This window comes from Chrysemys picta, chromosome 17 (genome assembly GCF_011386835.1).
Source record: "Chrysemys picta bellii isolate R12L10 chromosome 17, ASM1138683v2, whole genome shotgun sequence".
Classification (NCBI taxonomy): Eukaryota; Metazoa; Chordata; order Testudines; family Emydidae; genus Chrysemys; species Chrysemys picta.
This window is the reverse complement of record NC_088807.1, coordinates 15,730,774-15,754,716: the sequence shown is the minus strand read 5'-3', so window position 1 is coordinate 15,754,716 and position 23,943 is coordinate 15,730,774. Positions and strand designations below refer to the sequence as shown.

At 55.6% G+C, this 23,943-nt stretch overlaps 2 protein-coding genes across 10 annotated transcripts; both read left to right on the top strand.

The window, feature by feature from the left end:
* The first annotated feature begins 110 nt into the window (after positions 1–110).
* On the top strand, positions 111–13,461 carry LOC122172638 (glutamic acid-rich protein-like). Of its 8 annotated transcripts, none has more exons than XR_010593377.1 (4): positions 116–3,310; positions 8,325–8,806; positions 9,414–10,915; positions 11,310–13,461. XR_010593377.1 is itself a non-coding variant. In XM_065570795.1 (3 exons), exons 1-3 carry the CDS (start codon positions 2,997–2,999, stop codon positions 9,713–9,715), a joined length of 1,098 nt encoding a protein of 365 aa, XP_065426867.1. In that variant the 5' UTR covers positions 116–2,996; the 3' UTR covers positions 9,716–13,461. The 8 variants fall into 8 exon arrangements, 4 of the variants coding, with proteins under 4 accessions (XP_065426867.1, XP_065426868.1, XP_065426870.1 ...); XR_010593379.1 differs by having other exon boundaries at positions 9,414–11,501; positions 13,219–13,461; XR_010593378.1 differs by having other exon boundaries at positions 9,414–11,501; positions 13,216–13,461.
* Positions 13,462–17,478: 4,017 nt separating this feature from the next.
* On the top strand, positions 17,479–23,478 carry LOC135976173 (zinc finger protein 485-like). 2 transcript variants are annotated; one of them, XM_065570794.1, is made up of 4 exons: positions 17,479–17,635; positions 18,539–18,665; positions 20,671–20,784; positions 21,127–23,478. In XM_065570794.1, exons 1-4 carry the CDS (start codon positions 17,612–17,614, stop codon positions 22,872–22,874), a joined length of 2,013 nt encoding a protein of 670 aa, XP_065426866.1. In that variant the 5' UTR covers positions 17,479–17,611; the 3' UTR covers positions 22,875–23,478. The 2 variants fall into 2 exon arrangements, with proteins under 2 accessions (XP_065426866.1, XP_065426865.1); XM_065570793.1 differs by having other exon boundaries at positions 21,124–23,478.
* Positions 23,479–23,943: the final 465 nt, after the last annotated feature.

The window sequence follows — 23,943 nt, the reverse complement described above, 5'->3', positions numbered from 1 at the left end:
CTTGCCCCTGGCCAGCCCCTCGCTCTGGGGATCAACCCCCCTCGTGCCATGCCCCATTCCCCCATGGGAGCCCACAACGCTGTTTGGCGCCGGCCCTACAAAAGGTTAATCGGGCCCTGTCCACACCTCCTTGTGCTGGGCAGTGCACGGACAATCGGAGGGACAGCGGGATGATGTGGAGATCGATGAGTGTGTGAGGCAGGCAGATGGATGCGGGGGTGTGGCATACAGTGGGGGCTGGCCCTGTCATCTGCTGCCCCATCTGACTCTCGCAGGCAGCACTCAACAGAGAGTGGCTCTGTAGCGTTACACTGGTGCCTACATCCAGTGCGTACACCTGGGCGTAATGTGCTCCTGGAGAGCTCGGGCAGGGACAAGCGTGGGGCTCACGGCTGCTGAACCAGCTACTCCAGAGATTGCCACAGATCTCAGCCCCCCTTGGGCAGCAAGACCCTGGCCGGGGGTTCCTTGTCCCTCCTCGCAGCCAAAGCAGCCTGCTCAGCACAGAGACCGAGGTCACCTGCCCCCGCCCAGCCTGGCTGGAGCTGCTCCAGCCCCGAATTGGTGGTATCCAGCCTGGCTGGAGTTGGTTTGATGTCCTAGCGGAGTCCGTTCCCCACTGTGATTAGTTGCTCTTTCTCTGCTTCCCCATAGCCCCTCCCCAGAGTCTGTCACTGCTTGACCTAAAAGCTTCTTCCCCTTTGGGTCTGTGTGTTCTGGGGTCTCTGCTGGCAGCAGGGACACTGCTCTGGCTTTGGGCAGGTGCTCGGCAAGGTAGGGTTGGAACTTAGAGCTTTCTTCAGCAGAAATTTTAGTAAAATTAGCCTTTGCCTCATTTCTGAAAGTGCAGAATAACATCCAGGCACCCCCCTGCTCACCGGGGGTATGTGTGGGTAGGTGTCAGGGTGCAGTGCCCCCTGCTGCCCAGATGGGATAGTGCCATATGTGTATCTCCCCCCCAACACTGTGATAGTGATCCCTGCTGGCCAGGCACGGGAGTGCCCTGTCAGTGCCTTCTTGTTGGAACAGTGACCCCTGGTGGCCAGGTGCGGCAATGCCTGGCATGTATTCCCCCTATTGTTGCTGCAGCGACCCCTGCTGGCCACGGATGGCAGTTGCCTATGTGACCCCACCACTACCATTGCGCCTTTGACGGTTGGTGGCTGGGTGAGGCAGGGCCCTGTATGTATATCAGCCATTGGGGCAGGGCCCTCTGCGTATCCCACACTGATCTCAGTGAAGCGTGTTGCCCAGGCGGGGCCATCCCCTGTGTGTATTTACACACCCCAGCCCCTGCACTGGGGCAGTGGCCACTGGTAGCCAGAGGAGTCGGTGCCCTAGGTATGTTCTTCACTTCCCCCAAGGGGGCAGGGGCCTGGGTGTCAGGCAGTGCCTGTGTATCTTCCAACCCCATTGTGGCCGTGAGCCCTGCTCCTGGTGTGCGTCACTCCCCACTAGGGATGTGCCCTGTTGGCCACGTGGGGCAGTGCCCTGTTTGTAGCCCCCCCTCACCCTCTGTGCCAGGTATGGCAGGCACTGATCCCTGCATCCCCGTGGGATGTGTATCACCCAACTGGGGCAGTGCCCTGTGTGTGTGTGTGTGTGTGTGTCCCCTATTTGGGTAGTGACCCCGGGGGCTACGTGAGGCAGTGGCCTTTGATTTCCTCTTCTCTCCACACACACATCCCCCTCCCTCTCTCTCTCTGTCTGACACAGTGCCCCCTGTTGGCCAGTTGGGGCACTACCCGATGTGTATCTCTAGTGATTGGAGCAGTGACCTCCTGGTGGTGGCCTGGTGTGGCAGTGCCCTATTGGTATCTCCCTCCCCCCCACACACACACACCATTGTGGTAGTGGCCACTTCAGGCAGTGGCCTGTTTCATTCCCCTACCACCACCATTGCAGCAGTGACCCCCGGTGGCCAGGTGCAGCAGTGCCCTGCGTGTATCCCCCAACCAGTGCCCAGTCTGTGACCTCTGGTAGGCACGTGGGGCAGTGGCCTGTGTGTACCATCTCCACTAGAGCAGTGACCGCTGGTGTCTTGGTGCTAAGATGCAGCCACCTCTGGGTTACACAGTGGGGCTGTTTATAGGCCAGTGGGGACAGGCCCCCTCTGTTCCAGGAGGTAGGGAACAGCTGGGACTCAGGGCTGAGCGCTCCACCTTGTATGTACGTGTGATGCTGTTAAGGCTGCTTCCCCACTTTGAACTTTAGGGTACAAATGTGGGGGCCTGCATGAAGACTTCTAAGCTTAACTACCAGCTTAGATCTGGTCCGCTGCCACCATTCCCAAATGGATTCCCTTCCCTGGGAAGCCTTGAGAAACTCTTCACCAATTCCCTGGTGAATACAGATCCAAACCCCTTGGATCTTAAAGCAGGGAGAAATGAACCATTCCCCGTCCTTCTCCCACCAACTCCTGGTGAATACAGTTTCAACCCCCCTGAGATCTTAAAACAAGGAGAAATTAACCATCCCCCCTCCTTCCTTTCACCAACCCCTGGTGAATACAGATTCAACCCCCCTGAGATCTTAAAACAAGGAGAAATTAACCATCCCCCCCCCCCTTCCTTTCACCAACTTCTGGTGAATACAGATTAACCCCCCCTGGGATCTTAAAACAAGGAGAAATTAACCCCCCCACCCTTCCTTTCACCAACTTCTGGTGAATACAGATCCAACCCCCTTGGATTTAAAAACAAGGAAAAATCAATCAGGTTCTTAAAAAGAAGGCTTTTAATTAAAGTAAAAGGTAAAAATTATTTCTGTAAAATTAGTATGGAAAAATACTTTACAGGGTAATCAAACTTAAAGAGCTCAGAGGACCTTCCTCTAGCCTCAGGTTCAAAGTACAGCAAACAAAGATAAACACTCTAGTAAAAGGTACATTTACAAGTTGAGAAAACAAAGGAAAACTAACACGCCTTGCCTGGCTATTTACTTACAAATTTGAAATAGGAGAGACTTGTTTAGAAAGATGTGGAGAACCTGGATTGATGTCTGGTCCCTCTCAGTCCCAAGAGCGAACAACAACCCAAACAAAGAGCACAAACAAAAGCCTTCCCCTCACCAAGATTTGGAAGTATCTTGTCCCCTTATTGGTTCTTTGGGTCAGATGCCAGCCAGGTTACCTGACCTTCTTAACCCTTTACAGGGAAAAGGATTTTGGAGTCTCTGGCCAGGAGGGATTTTATAGTACTGTAAACAGGACAGCTGTTACCCTTCCCTTTATAGTTATGACAGACGCGCTGAGCACCTTTCCCCGACGTGAAGAAGACCCTGTGTGGCTCCAAAGCTGGTCCAGTAACAGGTATCACCTCACTTGCCTTGTCTCCCTGTCTTCCATTCTGCAAGTGTCCAACTTCCCCTTCGCTGCTGTTCTCTAACACCCCCAGGCAACACCCCCAGGTCCCTTCACCTGCCAAACCTCCCCTGGACCCTGAACCCGACCCCAACCCTGGGGGGGCTCCCCACCTGCAAACCCTATGGAGCCTGGGGGGCCTGCTCCGAGGAGGGGAGGGGAAACCTGGGGCCACAAACTCAGTCACGGGGTTGAGGCTGCCCCTGCAAGGAGAAGTGGGGTGGGAGGGGAGAGAAGAGTGAAGCAATGCATGCTGAGAGATAGAATCGTAGAACTGGAAGGGACCTCGAGAGGTCTCTAGTCCAGTCCCCTGCACTCAAGGCAGGACGAAGTATTATCTAGACCAGCCCTGACAGGTGTTTGTCCAACCCGCTCTTCAACCTCCCCAAGGATGGAGATTCCACAATCTCCTTAGGCAATTTATTCCAGAGTTGAACCATCCTGACAGTTAGGAAGTTTTTCCTAATGTCCAACCTAAACCTCCCTTGCTGCAGTTTAAGCCCCTTGATTCTTGTCCTATCCTCAAAGGTTAAGAAAAACAATTCTTCTCCCTCCTCCTTGTAACAACCTTTTAGGTACTTGAAAACTGTTGTTATGTCGCCTCTCAGTCTTCTCTTCTCCAGACTAAACAAACCCAGTTTTTTCAATCTTCCCTCAAAACTCATGTTTTCTAGACCTTTAATCATTTTTGTTGCTCTTCTCTGGACTTTCGCCAATTTGTCCACATCTTTCCTGCAATGTGGAGCCCAGAACTGGATACAATGCTCCAGTTGACACGTAATCAGCGCAGAGTAGAGCGGAAGAATTACTTCTCGTGTCTTGCTTACAATACTCCTGCTAATACATCCCAGACTGATGTTCGCTTTTTTTGCAACAGCGTTACACTGTTAACTCATATTTAGCTTGTGATCCACTATGACCCCCCGAGATCCCTTTCCGCAGTACTCCTTCCTAGGCAGTCAGTTCCCATTCTGTATGTGTGCAACTGATTGATTGTTCCTTCCTAAGTGGAGCACTTTGCATTTGTCCTTATTGAATTCCATCCTGTTTACTTCAGACCATTTCTCCAGTTTGTCCAGATCATTTTGAAGTTTAATCTTATCCTCCAAAGCACTTGCAACCCCTCCCAGCTTGGTATCGTCCGCAAGCTTTATAAGTGCACTCTCTATGCCATGATCTACATCGTTGATGAAGATATTGATGTAGCGTCTCAGCAGGGCTCTATCTCCCCTCAGCCACGCCGGGCCCCGTGACACCATGGGAGATGTGGTGTCTCCTGCCTCCATCTCCCATCAGCCACTGTGAGGGCCATGGCACCATGGGAGTGGTTGTCTCTCCAGCCTCCATGTCCTGTCAGCCACTGCAAGGCCCGGCCCAGACTTCCCATTTCCGGTGCGAGTCCGGAAGCAGAAGTTGCCATGAGTTGGTGCCGGGAAGGGTGGTGCTGTTGTCAGGAGAAAGCAGGAGGAGTAGGTGGGGTCCGTGCTACCGTGGGGAGGTGCCGCCCTTGCTGTGAAAGGGCCCAGCCGTTATGGGCGATGTCGTCGCCCTGCCCTGCCACGCTCTGCACCAGCCCCTGCCTGTCACGGGAGGTGCAGGCTCCAGCCTGCAGAGCTGCAGCAGGGAACTTTGGATGTGAGATTGAAATGGAGTTTTAGTGCCATTATTTTTTTATTTCAAAATAGAACAAAACAAACCTAATTTATCTCAAACCTACAAACAGGATTTTACAAACCATGAGTGTGGTTTAGGTCCTTAAAACCTTACATAATTACACACAAATATTTACACACGCAAATTCTTTTTTGCCTAATATCCCTTGCACTGCTCTAATTATTTTTTATAATACTGTACCCTGATTACGTTCCCATTTTGTATAATCGAACGCAGTCAAGTTAACTTCCAGTAGAAACCCCATATATATAGTGATTTTGATTACAAACATTTCTGTGGGGAAAATCAGCAGGGAAATCATCCGGCCCGAGCATCATGAGATTTTCCCAGGGCCCCCCAAGTTGCCCGAGGCCCCTGGGCATGGGCCCCCTGTGCGTTAATCCACCACTGCAATGGCTGCGGAGCTCAGGATTCCGCTTCCCAGAATGCCCAGAATGCCGGGCGGGGACGGAACACGCGGGAAGCCAGCGCTCGGAGACAAAGGGCTCGGTTTACATTCGGTTGTTGGCTGTTGCTGGAGTGGAGCGGAGGGAGACGCAGCACAGCCTGGAGGTGCCCACTGAGACTGAAGACCTGGTAAGGATCCCCACGTGTGCTTGTTTTCCTTGTGAATTTCAAGCCGGCCAAGGAGTACAGGGCGGCATCAGCCCCTAGAGAACTGATACTCAACTCCCATTCTGCTGCGCAGGGGCTGGGAGGGAGCTGGTTGTGGGGGGGTCGGGCCCCTTGTAAATGCTGTTATTGTTGATGGGTTATTAGTCTAGTTGCTCCTGTTCTTTCCTTAGCCCCAGGCCTTTCTTCCCTCTGCCCAATAAGCTCCCTCACTTGTTGTGTTGTTCCTGGGGGGATTGTGATAGATTTGTACCCCTTGTGCCTGGACGACGATCCTCGTCTGTTATTGGGCACTAAACACTTCCCCAGGGCACAGCAGCCCTTGTGACTCAGGCGCTAGGAGGGGCCCCTTGGGGTGGAGTCTGCAGGTGCCAAGAGAGTCCTGCGCTTCGGAGGGAAGAATCCCAGCACCGCTACAGGCTGGGGACCGACTGGCTAAGCAGCAGTTCTGCAGAAAAGGACCTGGGGATTACAGTGGATGAGAAGCTGGATATGCGTCAGCAGTGTGCTCTTGTTGCCAAGAAGGCTAACGGCATATTGGGCTGCATTAGTAGGAGCATTGCCAGCAGCTCGAGGGACGTGATCATTCCCCTTTCTTCGACGTTGGTGAGGCCACATCTGGAGTATTGCATCCAGTTTTGGACCCCCCCCCCCACTACAGAAAGGATGTGGGCACATTGGAGAGAGCCCAGTGGAGGGCAATGAAAATGATCAGGGGGCCAGAGCACATGATTTATGAGGAGAGGCTGAAGGAACTGGGCTTATTTAGTCTGCAGAGGAGAAAAATGAGGGGGGATTTGATAGCAGCCTTCAACTACCTGAAGGGGGGTTCCAAAGAGGATGGAGCTCGGCTGTTCTCAGTGGTGGTAGATGACAGAGCAAGAAGCAATGGTCTCAAGTTGCAGTGGGGGAGGTCTCAGTTGGATATTAGGAAACACTATTTCACTAGGAGGGTGGTGAAGCACTGGACTGGGTTCTCTAGGGAGGTGGTGGAATCTCTTTCCGTAGAGGTTTTTAAGGCCTGGCTTGACAAAGCCCTGGCTGGGATGATTTAGGTCCCTTCCAACCCTAATATTCTATGATTCTAAGGACCCAGGTTCCATCCCCCTGAGGGAAGAAACTCCACTGAGCAGCAGGCAACAGGGCAAAGCCTTGAGCCAGGCCTCAGGGCAGGGATTGCAGGGCTTTGGCTTCTCTTTCTGGCTCTGCCACTGCCCTGCTGTGGGGCCCTGGGCAGGTCACTTCCCGTCTCTGTACCTCAGTTTCCCTGTCTGTCCAGTGAAGGGATAGACACTTCTCAAACTCAGTTTGAGCAGTAGTGAGTCTGGATCAGACAATGAATGTTAAACCCTCTGAGCTCAGAAGGACAGTGAGTGGGTGTTTGGGAAAGAACTCCTACTGATTTCCTGTTGGGCTCCATCCAAAGCCAATAACTAGGGCTGTCAATTGTAATTTCAATGTATTATCCATAGTTTTGTGGATTTTTTTATAGTTTAAAATATATTGATTTCAGTTACAACAGAGACTACAAAAACAACGAGGAGTCCTTGTGGCACCTTAGAGACTAACACATTTATTTGGAATAAGCTTCCGTGGGCTAAAACCCAAATAAATGTGTTAGTCTCTAAGGTGCCACAAGGACTCCTTGTTGTTTTTGCGGATACAGACTAACACGGCTACCCCTCTGAAACAGAATACAAAGTGTACAGTGCTCAACATATATTATTATTTTTGATTACAAATATTTACACCGTAAAAAAGATAAAAGAAATAGTATTTTTCGATTCACCTCATACAAGTACCTCAGTGCAATCTCTTTATAGTGAAAGCGCAACTTACAAATGTAGACATTTTTTTTAAGATAACTGCACTCGTAAACAAACCAATGTAAAACTTTAGAGCCCACGAGTCCACTCAGTCCTACTTCTTGTTCAGGACCAACAAGTTTGTTTACATTTCCAGGAGATAATGCTGCCCACTTCTTATTGACAATATCACCTGACAGTAAGAACAGGCATTTGCATGGCACTAGTGTAGCGGGCGTTGCAAGGAATTTATGTGCCAGTTATGCTAAACATTTGTATGCCCCTTCATGCTTCAATTTCTAGATTGCACTATTGGTGTTTTTACAGTGCAAATAATAATAATACAGGTGCCCCTCCCCCCATCACCATGCTCCACTGCTGCTCCCACCTCCTGGCCGCCGCCCCCACCAAGCTGCCTGCCCACTGTGTGCTGTGCAGAGCGGGGGTAGGAGTGGGGGGCTGATGTCAGGGTGTCCTCGATCTGGTAGCTGCTGAGCTGGGGTTGAGGAACGGGGGCACCTGTCTGCTGTTGCCATTGGCTCAGGAGTGAAGCCTGGACACTTGGGTTCCCTGCCTTCTCAGGCCGGGGAGGGGGTGTGGCCTGGGGCTACAGGAGGACGATGCTTGTCCAGACTGACTACAGGTCTCTGTCACTGACCCCATTGCTCTAAGGGATGAGATTCCCTGGGGGTCCCAACATCGGGGGAGCTTCGGGAGCAGCCTGCAGGGAGAGCCCTGCCAGTGTGTGCAGAGCCCAGTCCAGGTGCCCCCGGGGAGTGTGGGTAGGAGAGGGAGTCGCCCCAGCTGGGGGGCAGACAGGCCCAGTGGCGAGAAGCTGCGTTGCCCCAGACTCACGGCTGCTCCCTGCTCAGTTCCAGGATGGACGTACTGAGGAGGATTTTCAGGAGAAAGGCTCCGCAGGTGGCCCTGGAGCCAGAGGGGGGCAGCTGCCAGCATCCCCAGACAGAGAGCCGCCCCTCCATCCCCATGGCATGGGAAGCAGCTCCTGGCCACCCCAGGAGATGGACCTGCTCGGCCTTGCTCACCAGGAGGAAACCAGCTCCCAGGGCTGGTGCCGAGCGGAGAGAGACGACATCCAGGCCGAGATGGAGGTGGCCCACGTTCAGTCTGGGCAGGCAGGACACAGCCCATGGGAGGAACCAGGCAAGGCAGCTCTGGGTTTGCTTCTGCTGGAAGGCCAGCCCTCAGCCCAGCCGCGTGGGCCAGCAGGAGGCATCCCCAGGGCAGGAGCTGGGGGATCGCTGCCCCAGCAGCTCACCTGGTGCCGGAGGGGAGAGCAGCCGCTCCCTGGAGGCTCCCTGCAACACGGAGGCCGAGTGCTCCTCCACTGCAGGTGAGGAGACTCCCTGGGCATGGGGAGGAGCAAGGGGCCATTAACACCCAGTCACTCTGTCAGAGTCATTGGGGGGATCCCAGCCCAGGGGTCTGGCCTGAGCCACGTGAGCCCAATGAAATCAGCGGGAGTCACAGAGCCACCCCCTGCAGTGGGGCATGGGGGGAGCTGCTGGGAAGTGGGTCCCTGATGCTTTGGGGCAATTCCCAGGAAGGATGGGACAGTGAAGGGCCCCATCTGTCATGGAGCCATAGGGCTGAGGGTCTCTGGGAGGGGTAGTGTGGGGATCTCTCTGCCATGGGGCCCTGGGGCTGAGAGGTCTGTGGGAGGGGCAGTGGGGGATCTCTCTGCCATGGGGCCCTGGGGCTGAGAGGTCTGTGGGAGGGGCAGTGTGGGGATCTCTCTGCCATGGGGCCCTGGGGCTGAGAGGTCTGTGGGAGGGGCAGTGTGGGGATCTCTCTGCCATGGGGCCCTGGGACTGAGAGGTCTGTGGGAGGGGCAGTGTGGGGATTTCTCTGCCTTTGGGTGCTTACATGGGAGGGGGAAACATTAAATCTTCTCTCCCTATCCCTTCACACCCCTGTCCTTCCTCTTCCCTCCTCCCCAGCAAGAGTCACCCTCTGCCCTTGTCTCTCTGACGCAGAGATCCCCACGGACCAGTCAGAGAAGAAGGACCTTGCCCCTGAGGAAAAGGCAGAGGAGGATGAAGATCGGGTCACAGAAGGAGAGGAAGAGGAGGAAGACCTAGAGACAGAGGAGGAGGAGAAGCAGGAAGAGGAAGTCCTGACCACAGAAAAAGAGGAGGAGGTGGAGGACCTAGCCATAAAAGAGGGGGAGGACATGACCACAGAGGAGGAGGAAGACCTGGACACAGTGGAGGAGGAGGAGGAGAACCTGTCTGCAGAATAAGAAGAGGAGGAGGAGGAGAACCTGTCTGCAGAAGAGAAAGAAGAGGAGGAGGAGAACCTGTCTGCAGAGGAGGTGGAGAATTTGTCAGCAGAAGAGGAGGAGGAGGAGCTCTCCATAGACGAGGAGGAGGACTTGACCACAGAGAAGGAGGAGGAAGAAGAAGGTAAAGGAAGAGGAAGAGAAGGACGTGGCCCTGGTGGAGGAACATCTGATCATGGAGCAAAAGGAAGAAGAGAAGGATCTGGCCATGGAGCAGGAAGAGGAGCACCTGCCTGTGGAGGAAGAGGAGAAGGCCCAGGCCACAGAGGAGGACAAGGAGGACCTGGACCAGGAGGAGGAGAAGGAAGAGGACCCAGTAATGGAGGATGACGAGGATGTGGCCATGCAGGAGAAAGAAGAGAAGGAAGAGGAGGTACTGGCTATGGAGGAAAAGGAAGTGGAAGAGGATTAGGACTTGGCCACGGAGAAGGAGCAGGAGGAAGAGGACCTGGCCACAGAGGAGGAGGAGGAGGATGTGGCCATGCAGGGAGAAGAAGAAGAGGCAGAAGAGGAGGTAGAGGACCTGGCTGTAGACTAGGAGGACCCAGGAATGGAGGAGGAGGAGGATGTGCTGATGCAGGGGGAAGAAGAAGAGGAGGGGGAGGACCTGGCCATAGGAATGGAGCACGTGGTCATAGACAAGAAAGCGGAAGAGGATGACTTGGATGAGGAGGAGGAGGAGGAGGAGGGCAAGGCCAAGTCCTCTTCCACCTCCATGGCCAGGTCCCCCTTGCCCAGATGTGTAAATAGGGCAGTAATGAGCAGGAGCAGGGGGGGATCTTACCTCTCTCTATAGCATTGGTAAGAGAGATAATGGAATAGTGACAGGCATTTCTCGTGTCCGTGTTTTAAAGGATGGTGTTAAATTGGAGAGGGTGCAGAAAAGAGTCACACAAATGACCTGAGAGCTGGAGAAAATGACCTACAGTGAGAGACTCAGACTGTAGGTGGGTGAAATTTAATGGCCTGGAACATTCAGGAGGTCAGATGAGATGATCCAATGGTGCCTTCTGGCCTTAAGCTCTATGAAACTCTATGAAGCATCGCCTCCCTCCACCCCCTGCTCCAATGTGCTTCACCGCACAGAAGGGTGGCCGGACAGCCTAGAATGACCCTGCTCCAAAGCGGCTCTGGGGGAGAAGACAGTGGTGAGAGTGAGAGGTGAGTGAGAGACGGCTGTGGGGACCTGGCGGGAGGGCAGGAGACCTCGGACAAGGAGGGGGCTCCCCTTGGCAGGGCACTGGAGAGAACAGCAGAGAGCAGGGATTCCTGGGGCTGAGGTCTGGGCACCGCCAAGAGGAAATTCTGGGCGTCAGCGCTGGGGGCAGGTGGGGAATCGTGGGACTGGAGGGTAAGCTGAGGCTGGGGGTGGAAAGGTAAGGGGCAGCTGCGAGAGGCTGGGCAAGGGCCAAGTTGGAAGGGAAGGAGGGAATCGGGAGGACAGGGCCCAGCTGTGTTGCCAGAGGATCCTGCTGGCTGTGTCTGGGCAGCCTCTCTGGGAAGTGCCCAGGGGTCAGTGGGGCCTGAATCTGACCTTCTCCTTTGGGTCTTACAGGAACTAACTGAGGAGCTGCCCCAGGACTCTGGGCCCAGCTCTGTCCTCTCCAGCTCCATGGACCGCATGTGAAACCTCCCGTACCAGAAGCTCCCATCCAGCTCCCCCAGCTCCGGTGCTGCTCAGACCCAGAGAGGCTGCCTCCTCCATGGCCAGGTTCTCCTCCACCTCCTGCACAGCCTGCAGTGATGGGTAAGGGAACCCGTGGCCACAGAGACCCCATGGGCACGGGTGGGGATTGAATCTGGGCCCTTCACCACGGGCACAAGCTCTGTCAGGCTCCCATTCAGAAAGCCATGGAAGGCTCTGCCTGCAGACACCCCTTCTCCATTCCCACTGCCAGACTCTTGCCTGCGGTGACAATGAAGAAGCAGGAGAATTTCTGCCAGAGAACCCCGGGCTGCACAGTCGGGTGTCACTGGGACGTCTCTGGGAGCCATTTCCAGGGTGTTCTGGTGGGGTCATTTTCCTTCTCGAATCCAGGGTGTCTCTGCTCCCAGAATCTCAGCCAGGGAGGCCACCCTGCAGAATATGGCCCCGCAGTTTGGCGATGGGCTGCAGGAGTCACCACGTAGGTGTGCAGCAGCCGTAGCGCCTGCACTGACCATGGGCCAAAACCTGCAGCCCTGACAGCCCAGGATACCCCCAGGGATGGCAATGGGAGGGTAGCCTGGGTAACTAGCTGCTGGTCCAGGGCATATAGAGAGAGGACTCAGAGATGCAGCAAACCAATGGCCAGAGAAGTGAAGGATGTAAGGGCAAGAGAAGAGCTAGGACATCTGGGGAGCTGCTGCGGCGCTTGGGTGAGTGTCTTGTCCCTGGGGGGATCTTCCCCTCTGGCCCCCCACCCCAGCCCCAGGGCAGCCTGCCTGCTGCACCCCAAACTCCTCATCCCTGGCCCAGCCCCACACCCTGCACCCCCTTCTGCACCCCAACGCCCTGTCCCAGCCTAGAGCCTGCACCCAGCCCCCAAACTCCATCCTAGAGCCTGCACCCCCTTCTGCACCCCAACCCCCTGCCCCGCCCAGAGCCTGCACCCAGCACCCAAATCCCCCTCTCACACCCAGCCCCCAAACCCCTTCCCGTATCCCCTCCTGCACCCCAACCCCCTGCACCCAGCACCCAAACTCCCTCCTGCACCCCAACCCTCTGTCCCAGCCCAGAGCCTGCACTCAGCACCCAAACCCCCTCCCATACGCCCTCCAGCACCCCAACCCTCTGTCCCAGCCCAGAGCCTGCACCCAGCCCCCAAACCCCCTCTCACACCCAGCTCCCAAACCCCCTCCCTCACCCCCTCCTGCACCCCAACCCCCAGTCCCAGTCCAGAGCCTGCACCCAACACCCAAACTCCATCCCAGAGCCTGCACCCCCTTCTGCACCCCAACCCTAACCCCCTGCCCCAGCCCAGAGCCTGCACCCAGCACCCAAACTCCCTCCTGCACCCCAACCCCCTGTCCCAGCCCAGAGCTTGCACCCAGCACCCAAACTCCCTCCTGCACCCCAGGCCCAGCCCAGAGCCTGCACCCAGCACTCAACCCCTGTCACACCCAGCCCCCAAACCTCCTCCTGTACTCCTTCCTGCACCCCAACCCTCTGTCCCAGCCCAGAGCCTGCACCCAGCCCCCAAACCCCCTCACACCCAGCCCCCAAACCCCCTCCCGTGCCCCCAAACCCCCTCCCGTACCCCCTCCTACAGCCCAACCCCCTGTCCCAGCCCAGAGCCTGCACCCCCTTCTGCACCCCAACCACAACCCCCTGTCCTAGTCCAGAGCCTGCACCCAAACTCCATCCCAAAGCCCGCACCCCAAACCCCCTCCTGCACCCAAACGCCCTCCCTGAACCTTGCAGTCCCTTCTAACCCGATGGGTCTATAATTCTTTGATTCTATCATCTGTCACCTAAAAAGCAGGGCTGGCGCGTATGGATTTCCTCCGCATCCTCTGCACTGAAGACAGAAGTTTCTCCGCAATGGCCTGGTCTTCCTGGAGTGCTCCTTTAGCGCCTCGATCGCCTAGTGGCTTTGCTGACTGTTTGGCAGACTTCCTGCATCCCATGTACTTAACCAGTACTTTGCTGTTAGTTGTTGTGCCTTAGCTAGTTGCTCTTCACGTTCTTTTTTGGCCTTATTATACTTTTCATTTGACTTGCCAGAGTTTGTGCGTCTTTGTATTTTCCTCACTAGGATTTGACTTCCAAAGTGCCTCTTTTACTCGGCTGTTTAGCCCTGGGGGCATTTTTTTTATCCTCGCACTGGTTTGTTTTTTATTTGCGGGATACATGTAGTGGGAGCCTCTAGCATGGTGTTTTTAAACGGTCTCCGTGCGCTTTGCTGGCATTTCACCCTGGCGTGTTGCTTTTAATTTCCATTTAACGAGCCCCCTCACGTCTGTGCAGTTCCCCTTTCTGAGTTGAATGCTCCTGCGGTGGGTTTCTTTGGCTGTTCCCCCTCCAGGGCTGTGCCATGTAATTCCATCAGGACTGCGATTCCTGAGAGTAACTACTCCAGCGTGGAGGCTGCGCAGTGAGAGCTCACACCGTGCACTGTCCTAAGCAGAGAACGTCTCCCAGGGCCGGCGCTGCGGTACCGCTCCTCGCCAACGCCGCCCGGCTCCGCTGCATGTGCCCCGTCAGCCAGCAGGGGTTTGTTCTCGATTGTCACAAACGGGGGATAAAAGGACTCTCCTGATCAGTGTGAAGGGGACGTTACTGGCATTCAGCCAGTATTCACAGAGGCGCTGGGCGTCATCTGGCCCCTCGGCAGCTCGGGGCATAGGGTAGAAAGTGAAGTCACAGCCTGCGCTGATTCAATGTACTGCCCACACGTTGCTCCCCTCCCCGACATGGCCTGTTCCCTTTCCCCTCCCTCACCTGCCCCCCACAACGGGGCCTGTTTGCAACAGCAGCAGGTGCGGGGACAGCGGCAGGAGCAACATTGACCCCCGTATGTCACAGGGTCGGATAAGCTCAGATGAAAGCACATGGCCCCATTACTCTCTGGGAGGGGCCGGCAGGGGTAGGTCAGTGGCAGCGGGGGCGGGGGAGCACAGGGTCTCCTTCGCTCAGCTCAGGGCACTGTGCAGTGGGGGAGGTTTAGGTTGGATATTAGGAAAAACTTTTTCACTAGGAGGGTGGTGAAGCACTGGAATGGGTTCCCTAGGGAGGTGGTGGAATCTCCTTCCTTAGAGGTTTTTAAGGTCAGGCTTGACAAAGCCCTGGCTGGGATGATTTATTTGGTGTTGGTCCTGCTTTGACCAGGGGATTAGACTAGATACCTCCTGAGGTCCCTTCCAACCCTGAGATTCTATGATTGGGGGAGGTCCCGGACGATTGGAAAGAAGGCAAATATAATGCCCATCTTTCAAAAAGGGAAGAAAGAGAACCTGGGGAACTACAGACCGGTCCGCCTCACTAAGTCCCTGGCAAAATGATAGAGCAGGTCCTCAAGGAATCCATTTTGAAGCACTTGGAGGAGAGGAAGGTGATCGGGAACAGTCAACATGGATTCACCAAGGGCAAGTCATGCCTGACCAACCTGATTGCCCCACGACAACATCCCTATCACCCTCATGTCTCATTGAACCAGCTAACGTCCCTGTTTGGGCTAAACTTTCTTTCGTCTAGGCGATATTGACTGCCCAGAGGCACTAGCTCACCCCCACTGGTGCCTGGGCCACGGGCAGGGAAACAGCTACTGCTCTCGGTTACGCTGCAGCTCAAGGGGCAGAGGTCTGCGCCTGGTGGATCAAAGGGCCTTGGTCTGAGGATGAGTCGGGGGGGGGGTCGGTTTGGCTCCCCAGGATGTTGAGGTTGGGAGCTGTACAAATGTAGGAAATGACACAAAAATTGCCCAGCCGCCTTGTCTGTGCATGATCCTGGGGGCAGGAGGACAAGGCCGCTGTCTCTGAGCAAGACCCAGCAGCATCAGGGGTCGGTGCCGGATGTGCAATGGGCACAAACACGCCTGACACAGGCTCACTTGTGCAGCAATCCCTCTGCACTGCTCCTCCCTGGTCCAGCCAGCCCCAGACGAGCCTGTCCCAGAGACACGGGCTGTCCCGTTACCCCAGTGCCCCGTGACCCCAGCCGGATCTGGAGCGGCTCCTCTCTCAGAGGACAGCCCGGCGGAGCTGGGTCACAGCTGTGGCCTATGGAGGGTCCCTGGTTTTGAACATGTAACATCACACAAGGGGCTTCCTGAACTGTCTGGGTGATGCTGCTCCACATGCTCCCCAGGACATTAGGAACCAGGCGGTTGTTAGGGTTCAAACGCCCCTCACCAGGCGTCTTCGCAGCCAGGGGGTAGGGGGGACTGGCAATGGGGGGCAGGGAGAGGCTGGCAATGGGGGCGGGGGGTGCAGCCAGAGGCTGGCAATGGGGGGCAGGGAGATGCAGGGAGAGGCTGGCAATGGGGGCAGGGGGGTGCAGCCCGAGGGTGGCAATGGGGGGCGGGGGGTGCAGGGAGAGGCTGGCAATGGAGGACAGGGGGGTGCAGCCAGAGGGTGGCAATGTGGGGTGGAGGGGCAGGGAGAGGCTGGCAATGAGGGGCCGGGGGATGCAGGGAGAGCCTGGCAATGGGGGGCAGGGGGTGCAGCCAGAGGCTGGCAATGGGGGGCAGGGGGCTGTGGGTCACGCCCCTTCCCTTGCTCCCCCGCGGCCGGAGATCTGGGCCCGGCCCCGCTGCCCGGGATGCTCCGTCTCCCAGCGATCCTGGGGCAGGCGCTGGCTGCAGCCCGGCCGGACACACAGGAAGGGGACGGGCTCGGGAGCGGTGGGGGGGAAGTGGGGCGGACAGCCCCAGAGATCGGACACGGGGTAACCCCTGGGGCTGGGAGGAGACCCCGGGGAAAGTGACTCCGCACAAGGGCTCCTGGGGGGGGCGGCAGCCGGAGTTGCGGGGGGGGGGGGGGTTGAACTGTCTGTGCAGCCGGGAGATGCAGGGGGGCTGAGAGCCACTGACCAGAACCGTGAACACGTGTCTCTGCCAGCCCCTGCTCTGCCCCTTCCCCGCTCTGGGCTGGGGCAGGGGTGGGGGTGCAGGAGGGGGGAGGGAGTTTGGGTGTGGGATGGGGGAGGGGCGCAGGCTCTGGGAGGGAGTTTGCGTGAGGGGGTTGGTGTGCAGGCTCTGGGAGGAAATGAGGGTGTCGGAGGGGATGCTGGGTGCAGGCTCATCTGGGGCAGTGGTGGGGTGCAGGAGGGGGGAGGGGTGCAGGTTCCGGGAGGGAGTTTGGGTGCAGGAGGGTTGCAGGGTGCAGACTCAGGGGGGAGTTTGGGTGCAGAGGGTGAGGGGGCAGGCGTGCAGGCTCTGGGAGGAAATGGGGGTGTGGGAGGGGGTGTGGGGTGCCAGCTCTGGGATGGAGTGTGGGTGCTGGATGCAGGCTCTGGGCAGGGACAGGGGTGGGGTGCAGGAGGGGTGAGAGGGTACAGCCCCTGGGAGGGTGTTTGGGTTGGCGGGGAGGGAGTTTGGGGGCGGGAAGGGATGTGGGGGTAGGCGGTGGGGTGCAGGCTCTTGGAGCGGGTGGAGGATACAGCATTTACTTGGAGCAGCGGCTCCTAGGTGGCATAGGCCAGGGGGTCTCCACACACTGCTGCCCCCTCCCTCCCCCAGGGGCCGCAGCGCAGGGATGGGCCTTTTTAAATTGCCTGGGGGAGGCAGGTGGGACCGGGGGCCGCACGGTGGGGGGGGAGTGTGCAGGGGCGGCAGGTGGGTCTGGGGGCCGCGAGGGGGCGGCAGGCAGGGTCGCGGGAGAGACCCGGGCCCAAACATTTGTGGAGCCGGGCCCCAGGCCAGGAATATTCCTGGTGCCCAGGCACCACGAGCCCCTACAACTCGCCGCCCGTGCCTCCTCATTCCCCCCCCACACCTGCCAGGTTCTTCCTCACCACCCCCTCCCTGCCAGTCATCTCCCTGCCTCTCCGCTCCCCCCTCACCCCTGTGCTATGGGGAGGGGGGGGAGGAGAGACCCTGGGGAGCAGCAGGAGGGGGCGAGTGGGGGGAGGAGTCTCGGGCTGCAGAGACGGGGCAGGGAGCTACTCCCCCCTTCCCCCGCCCAGGGAAGCTTCATGCCCCGCCCACACTTTCCCTGTCTGTAGAAATTCCCTCCAGTTCGTCCCTTTTCTCTCCTTGTCACGTGTCGCCCAGCGTGGCAGAATCTCGGGGTCTGTCTGCAGGGAAAGAACCTGGGGAATCGTGATGGGAACGTACCTAAAGCCTGTTCTCCCACCTCCACAACTGCCCCTCTCGCCCTGCCTGGCTGCAGAACGACGCCCACGCTTCGCTCCAGCCCTTGGCACAGGGCAGAGAAATGGCTGCAGCGGAGCCAGTTCAGGTAGGGGTTCTTGGGGGGTGGCTGGTGGGTTGCTGCAGGAGGGAGGGGGCAGCAATACACAGGGGGTGAGAAGGTTTGGGTCTGGTTTGGAGGTGGGAGCGGGGCAGGAAATTCCCAGGGTGGAGAAAGGGAGGAGGCCAGGGGGTGGCAAACCTGCTGGGACTTGTTTAATAAGTGCCCTGGATTCTAGGATCAGAGCCATGCGGTTCGGAGGGGAAATGCCCTAATTTGTGGGAGAGGAAACAACCCACCTAGGTGAGGTTAGGAAACACTGACCAGGCTCCCAGTGCTGGAGCCTGACTCGACTGACCAAGGGCAGCTGTGAAATATGAAAGGGGCAGCTTAGGGGCCCTGCCCCTCCCTTCATATCCAGCTCCTCGCAATGAGGAGGGTGTTGGTATCTACCAGGGAATTGTCCCTGGACCCTGCCAGGGCTCCATCTCCTGTATCAGCCCCTGGCTAGTAGGTGTGTGACGGATCTGCTGGGAGAGACCAGGGGCTCTCTCTTCGTCCCCTCGCCTGGGTGTTTCCTGGATGCTCTGGTACCAGATAGATTCATGGAGGGCAGATCCATCGATGGCTATTAGCCGGGATGGGCAGGGACGGTGTCCTTGGTCTCTGTTTGCTAGAAACTGGGAATAGGCGACAGGTGAATCACTTGATGATTCCCTGTTCTGTTCATTCCCTCTGAGGCATCTGGCACTGGCCACTGTCGGCAGACAGGATACTGGGCTAGATGGACCTTTGGTCTGACTCAGGCTGGCTGTTCTTATGAGTGGTTTGGGGGTTGGTCTCTGACTGCGAGCCCCTCAGAACTTCCATTTGATTGGCTCCTTTCCCCCATGAATAGTGGAGTTGTGGCTGGGGCAGCAGGCACTGAGTGGGGGGCACCTGTTGTTTCAGGGGCCGGTGAGCTTCCAGGAGGTGGCTGTGTATTTCACCGCGGGGCAGGGGGCTCTGCTGGACCCCGCTCAGAGAGCCCTCTACACAGACGTCATGCAGGAGAACTATGAGAACGTGACCTCGCTGGGTAAGGGTTCCTGTCCCCTCCGTTCTTAGGAGGGGAAATGCAGAGTTGAGGCTTATGGCATCTCCACAAAGCAACCTCTACTCTACCCTGTTTCAGCAACACCCCAACAAGCCAGTGACACACACCCTAGCGCTCTGCCCTCCCCTGCTACAGGACGCTCTGGGAACAGCGCACAGGGGCAGCACAGCACGAAGTCTGACATCTTCTCTTTGCTAGGGCAAAACTTGGATTTAGGTCCAATGTGACAAACAGAAACTTCTGACCCTTGGCCGGCACTCTCACACTGATCCCACTCCACACAAACCAGCTCGGACCTGCAAAGTGAGATCACCCCTTTCCCCTCGCCCCGAGGTTTCCTCCTGAGTCACAGACTTTGCTTAGCTCTCACTGAGCCCTGAGGATCACTAGCACATATGTCACCAGGATGCTGACAATCTCGGTGACAAGACCTCACCCCTGTGCACCTTCACGGACCCAGCCTCCAGCCCTTAGCACGGGCATGAGGCAGACTAGGCCCCCAAGTTTTACATGCAGCTCTCTTCATATCACAGTCACATCTCTGCCAAGCTGCTCCCAGTCATCCACAGCTGACACACATGCAGGGAAATGCTGGTATTCCGATCCATGGAACACAACCCAAATGGTGGCATGTTCTTCTCAGTGGTTCTTCATAGCTGTATGTCTACTCTAGAGCTTTTCCCAGCATAGCTGTGTTGGTCAGCGCTGTGATTTTTCACACCCCCATCACACAGAGCTAGGCTTGCAAAAAGTTTAAGTGCAGACTGGGCAAGAAAGTGGGTTTTTTAGTTCAGAGAACTTGAAACTATTAATCTTCACACAAACATTTGGGTATAAAAGGGCAAAGCTTCCAAGAGGAACTTCTGCCGAATGCAAGAAAAATGCACCACACACATGGTGTGAAAGCTCTCGGAGCTCGGGCTCAGGCTTCAGTTCCTGGGTGTCGTTCAGGTTCAGTGCCCGCAGCCCATCCCCTTGAGCAAACCTTTCCCTGGGCCAGCAGATTGCTGGCAACCCTCGCGCACTTCCTAGGGACGTAGTCTGGCAGCACGTGTGCATTTCCAGGTCAGCGACTGCTCAGTTTGGCTTGTGCTGCTCTGAGATTCCAGATTCCGCAGCTATTGGCTTTCAGAGCTGGTTTCCTGCAGAAGACGGGGTGTCCTGTATTAACAGATCAACGCCAAGTGACTGTGATCAGTCCAGGGACAATTAGAACCAGTTTCAGCCCCAGCTGTGTGCAAAAAACATTTCAAGACCAAGATGATTTTGTCAAAAGCTGCCTAGGGTGGTGGGGCTGAATCTCAGGAACATCTTTAACCAGTCACCCCATACTGGGACCAGTAACCCGTCCATGAATGACCATAGAAACCAGCACATTTCAAGGCCATCTGAATGCACCTGTGGAATTTAGGGTAGTTAGAATAGTTGGTTTTTATGCAGAAAATGATGCTTCTGTGGACTAGCTATTGCCTCTGGGGGAGGTGGATGACCTACCCCGACAGCAGAACCTTCCCATTGCTGAGTATCTACACTAACCCACTACAGCACTCCAGTCATGGTGTCTCAAGTGTAGACACATCCTGAGATACGACATTCGGTGACACCCCCTGTCCCTCCTATTCCTCACTGCGCTGAATCCCACCAGCCCGTGCTCAACGGTCCCAACTCTCCTACAACTCCCCCATTCTCTCGGGGTTTCTCTCTGGGATGAAGAAGCAGGTCCAGGGTAACTTCCCCTCTGGCTGGGGCCTTAACTTCCTGGAACGTGGAGTTCCTGTCTCTGTGTTTTAGGAGCCCCTTTGCTGAGCAGTGTCTGGCTGTGTGTGTTCCCAGCAGAGATGGGGAGAGTTAAATCCCTCATACGCAGAGTCTCCTGCACCTGGGGAGCTGCCCCCAGCCTTTCCCTGCTGTAAAATGGGCTGGGGTTAAAGTAATAGAAACGTCCCATAAATTCCCTGATCTCCCTTGTTTTCTTTCTCCTGAGCAGGGTGTCCAGTTTCCAAACCTGATGTGAACTCCCAGCTGGAACGAGGGGAGGAGCCGTGGGTCCCGGATCTCCAGGGCTGTGAGGAAGGAGAGATCCCCAGAGGTGCCTGCGCAGGTGAGGGATCATTAAACCAACTCAAAGCTCTCAGTGCCCGAAGGAAACAGCTGGGAGTCCCTAAAAGCCTTGTGAGCTCTCGGGGTTCAGGAGTATCCCCAGGAGGCCGTGTATCCTCAGGGCAGCTGTCGCTCATGGCTTCCTGCGCATCCTGACTGACACCTGGCAGAGCTCCCTCCCTGAGGGGATGTGGAGGCAGAATTGTTCCCCTCCTCTCTCCCCTGTGGGGAAGAGTTGTGGAGAATCCAGCTACTAGGTTTCTTCTCTGTCTCTCCAGCTCTAATTTTGGTTGTTTTCCCCTTTCCATCCCTGTCTCTGAGGTTTCTCTCTCTGTCCCAGCAGGTGCTGGGATGGTGAGTGAGGAGAAGAAGCAGAATCCTCAGCAGGAAGATTCTGAGCAAGTGGCACCACCTGGGGGATTATCGCACGGCTCCAGAGGGAATGTGTCCCGGCATCGTGTGCAGGGCAAAGCCTGTGGGAGTCAGCACAGGCCAGAGAGGGAGCAGAGAAACCAGCCAGCGGAGAAAGTGGGTAACTCCATTAATTGTCAGGGAACTCACCAGGACCTCCTGGAAACCACAGCCCAGGCGAGAATACCCACAGGAGAGAGAAAAGACACATGCACTGAGTGTGGAAAACATTTCACTAACCACTCAGGCCTTTTAAAACATCAGAGAATCCACACAGGAGAGAGAGCCCAAGAATGCAGTGAGTGCGAGAAAACCTTCACTCTGAGCTCTACCCTTAGTAACCATCAGAGGATCCACACAGGGGAGAAACCCTACGAATGCTGTGAGTGTGGGAAAAGGTTCACTCAGAGCTCAGCCCTTAATAAACATCAGAGGATCCACACAGGGGAGAAACCCTACGAATGCGGTGAGTGCGGGAAAAGCTTCACTGTCAGCTCAGACCTTACTGGACATCAGAATATCCACAAGGGAAAGATACCTCATCAGTGCTCTGAGTGTGGAAAAATGTTCACACAGAGTCCAGCTCTTATTACACATCAAAGGATCCACACTGGAGTGAGACCCTATGAGTGCCATGAATGCGGGGAAAAATTCACTGTCAAGAAAGCCCTCAATACACATCAGAGGATCCACACGGGAGAGCGCCCCTATGAGTGCTCACCTACTGACCGCTACACTTACCTACATGCCTCCAGCTTCCATCCAAGACACATCACACAATCCATTGTCTACAGCCAAGCCCTAAGATACAACCGAATTTGCTCCAACCCCTCAGACAGAGACAAACATCTACAAGATCTTTATCAAGCATTCGTAAAACTACAATACCCACCTGGGGAAGTGAGGAAACAGATTGACAGAGCAAGACGGGTACCCAGAAATCACCTACTACAGGGCAGGCCCAACAAGGACAATAACAGAACACCACTGGCCATCACATACAGTCCCCAGCTAAAACCTCTCCAGCGCATTATCCACGATCTACAACCTATCCTGGAAAATGATCCCTCACTCTCACAGACCTTGGGAGGCAGGCCAGTCCTCGCTTACAGACAACCCCCCAACCTTAAGCAAATACTCACCAGCAACTACACACCACGCCACAGAAACACCAACCCAGGAACCTATCCCTGTAGCAAACCTCGTTGCCTACTCTGTCCCCATATCTACTCTGGCAACAGCATAAGAGGACCCAACCACATCAGCCACACCATCAAGGGCTCATTCACCTGCACATCCACTAATGTTATATATGCCATCATGTGCCAGCAATGCCCCTCTGCCATGTACATTGGCCAAACCGGACAGTCCCTCCGCAAAAGAATAAATGGACACAAATCGGACATCAGGAATGGTAACATACATAAGCCAGTAAGTGAACACTTCAATCTCCCTGGTCATTCTATTACAGATTTAAAAGTCACTATCATTGAACAAAAAAACTTCAGAAACAGACTTCAAAGAGAAACAGCAGAATTAAAATTCATTTGCAAATTCAACACCATTAATCTGGGCTTGAATAGGGACTGGGAGTGGCTGGCTCATTACAGAAGCAGCTTTTCCTCTCCTGGAATTGACACCTCCTCATCTATTATTGGGAGTGGACTACATCCACCCTGATTGAATTGGCCCTGTCAACACTGGTTCTCCACTTGCGAAGTAACTCCCTGCTCTCCATGTGTCAGTATATAATGCCTGCATCTGTAACTTTCACTCTATGCATCTGAAGAAGTGAGGTTTTTACTCACGAAAGCTTATGCCCAAATAAATCTGTTAGTCTTTAAGGTGCCACCAGACTCCTTGTTGTTTTTGTAGATACAGACTAACATGGCTACCCCCTGATACTTGACACCTATGAGTGCTGTGAGTGTGAGAAACTGTTCAGACAGAAATCAACCCTAATTACACATCAGGCAAGTCAAGACATACAGGAGAGAGACCCTATCAGTGTTGTGAGTGCGGGAAAGGCTTCAGTGTGAGCTCAGACCTCATTGTACATCAGAGAATTCACACGGGAGAGAGACCTTATAGATGCTGTGAGTGCGGGAAAAGTTTCACTCAGGGCCCACACCTTACAAGACATCAGGGTGTTCACAGGACAGCGACGCAGTGAGAAAAGACTTTTTTTAAAAACACATTTGCTAATTCCCACATAGTGACCTTGTGGTTGGTTTGCACCATTTGTGTCCCTCTGTTCTCTCAACTGCCTCGTGTGTTGCCCACTTGTGCCTTTTACAGGTCACCCTTCTCTGGGGTGAGTCCCTTGCTCCTTTCTCCTGTGAGTCATTGGAGTGTGTGAAACCCACACACTCCTCCTTGCGTCTGCTTTGCACAGTTAGACTTGAAGCTCCTTCCCCTAGGAGCTGCCTCTCGCAATGTGTGTGTCTAATACGACACCGAGCACAATAGAGCCTCAGTCTTGGGTGCAGCGTCTCAGGGCCGTCCTTACGCATACGCAAAGTGTGCAGCTGTGTGGGGCACCAGCTCTTCCCCAGCCCCCGCCCCTGCTCCGCCCCCACTCCCTTGAGGACTCCAGAAGAGGTTGGGCCTGCCCTCACCCATAAGTAGAGCGACCCGGCCTCCTGCCTGCTCCGCTCCCCGACTCCCAGCCGCATCTGAGCTACATCCTGTCAAATTAAGCTAATATCAAAGTATGTGACCAAACAGCCTTCACCAGGAGAGAAACCCC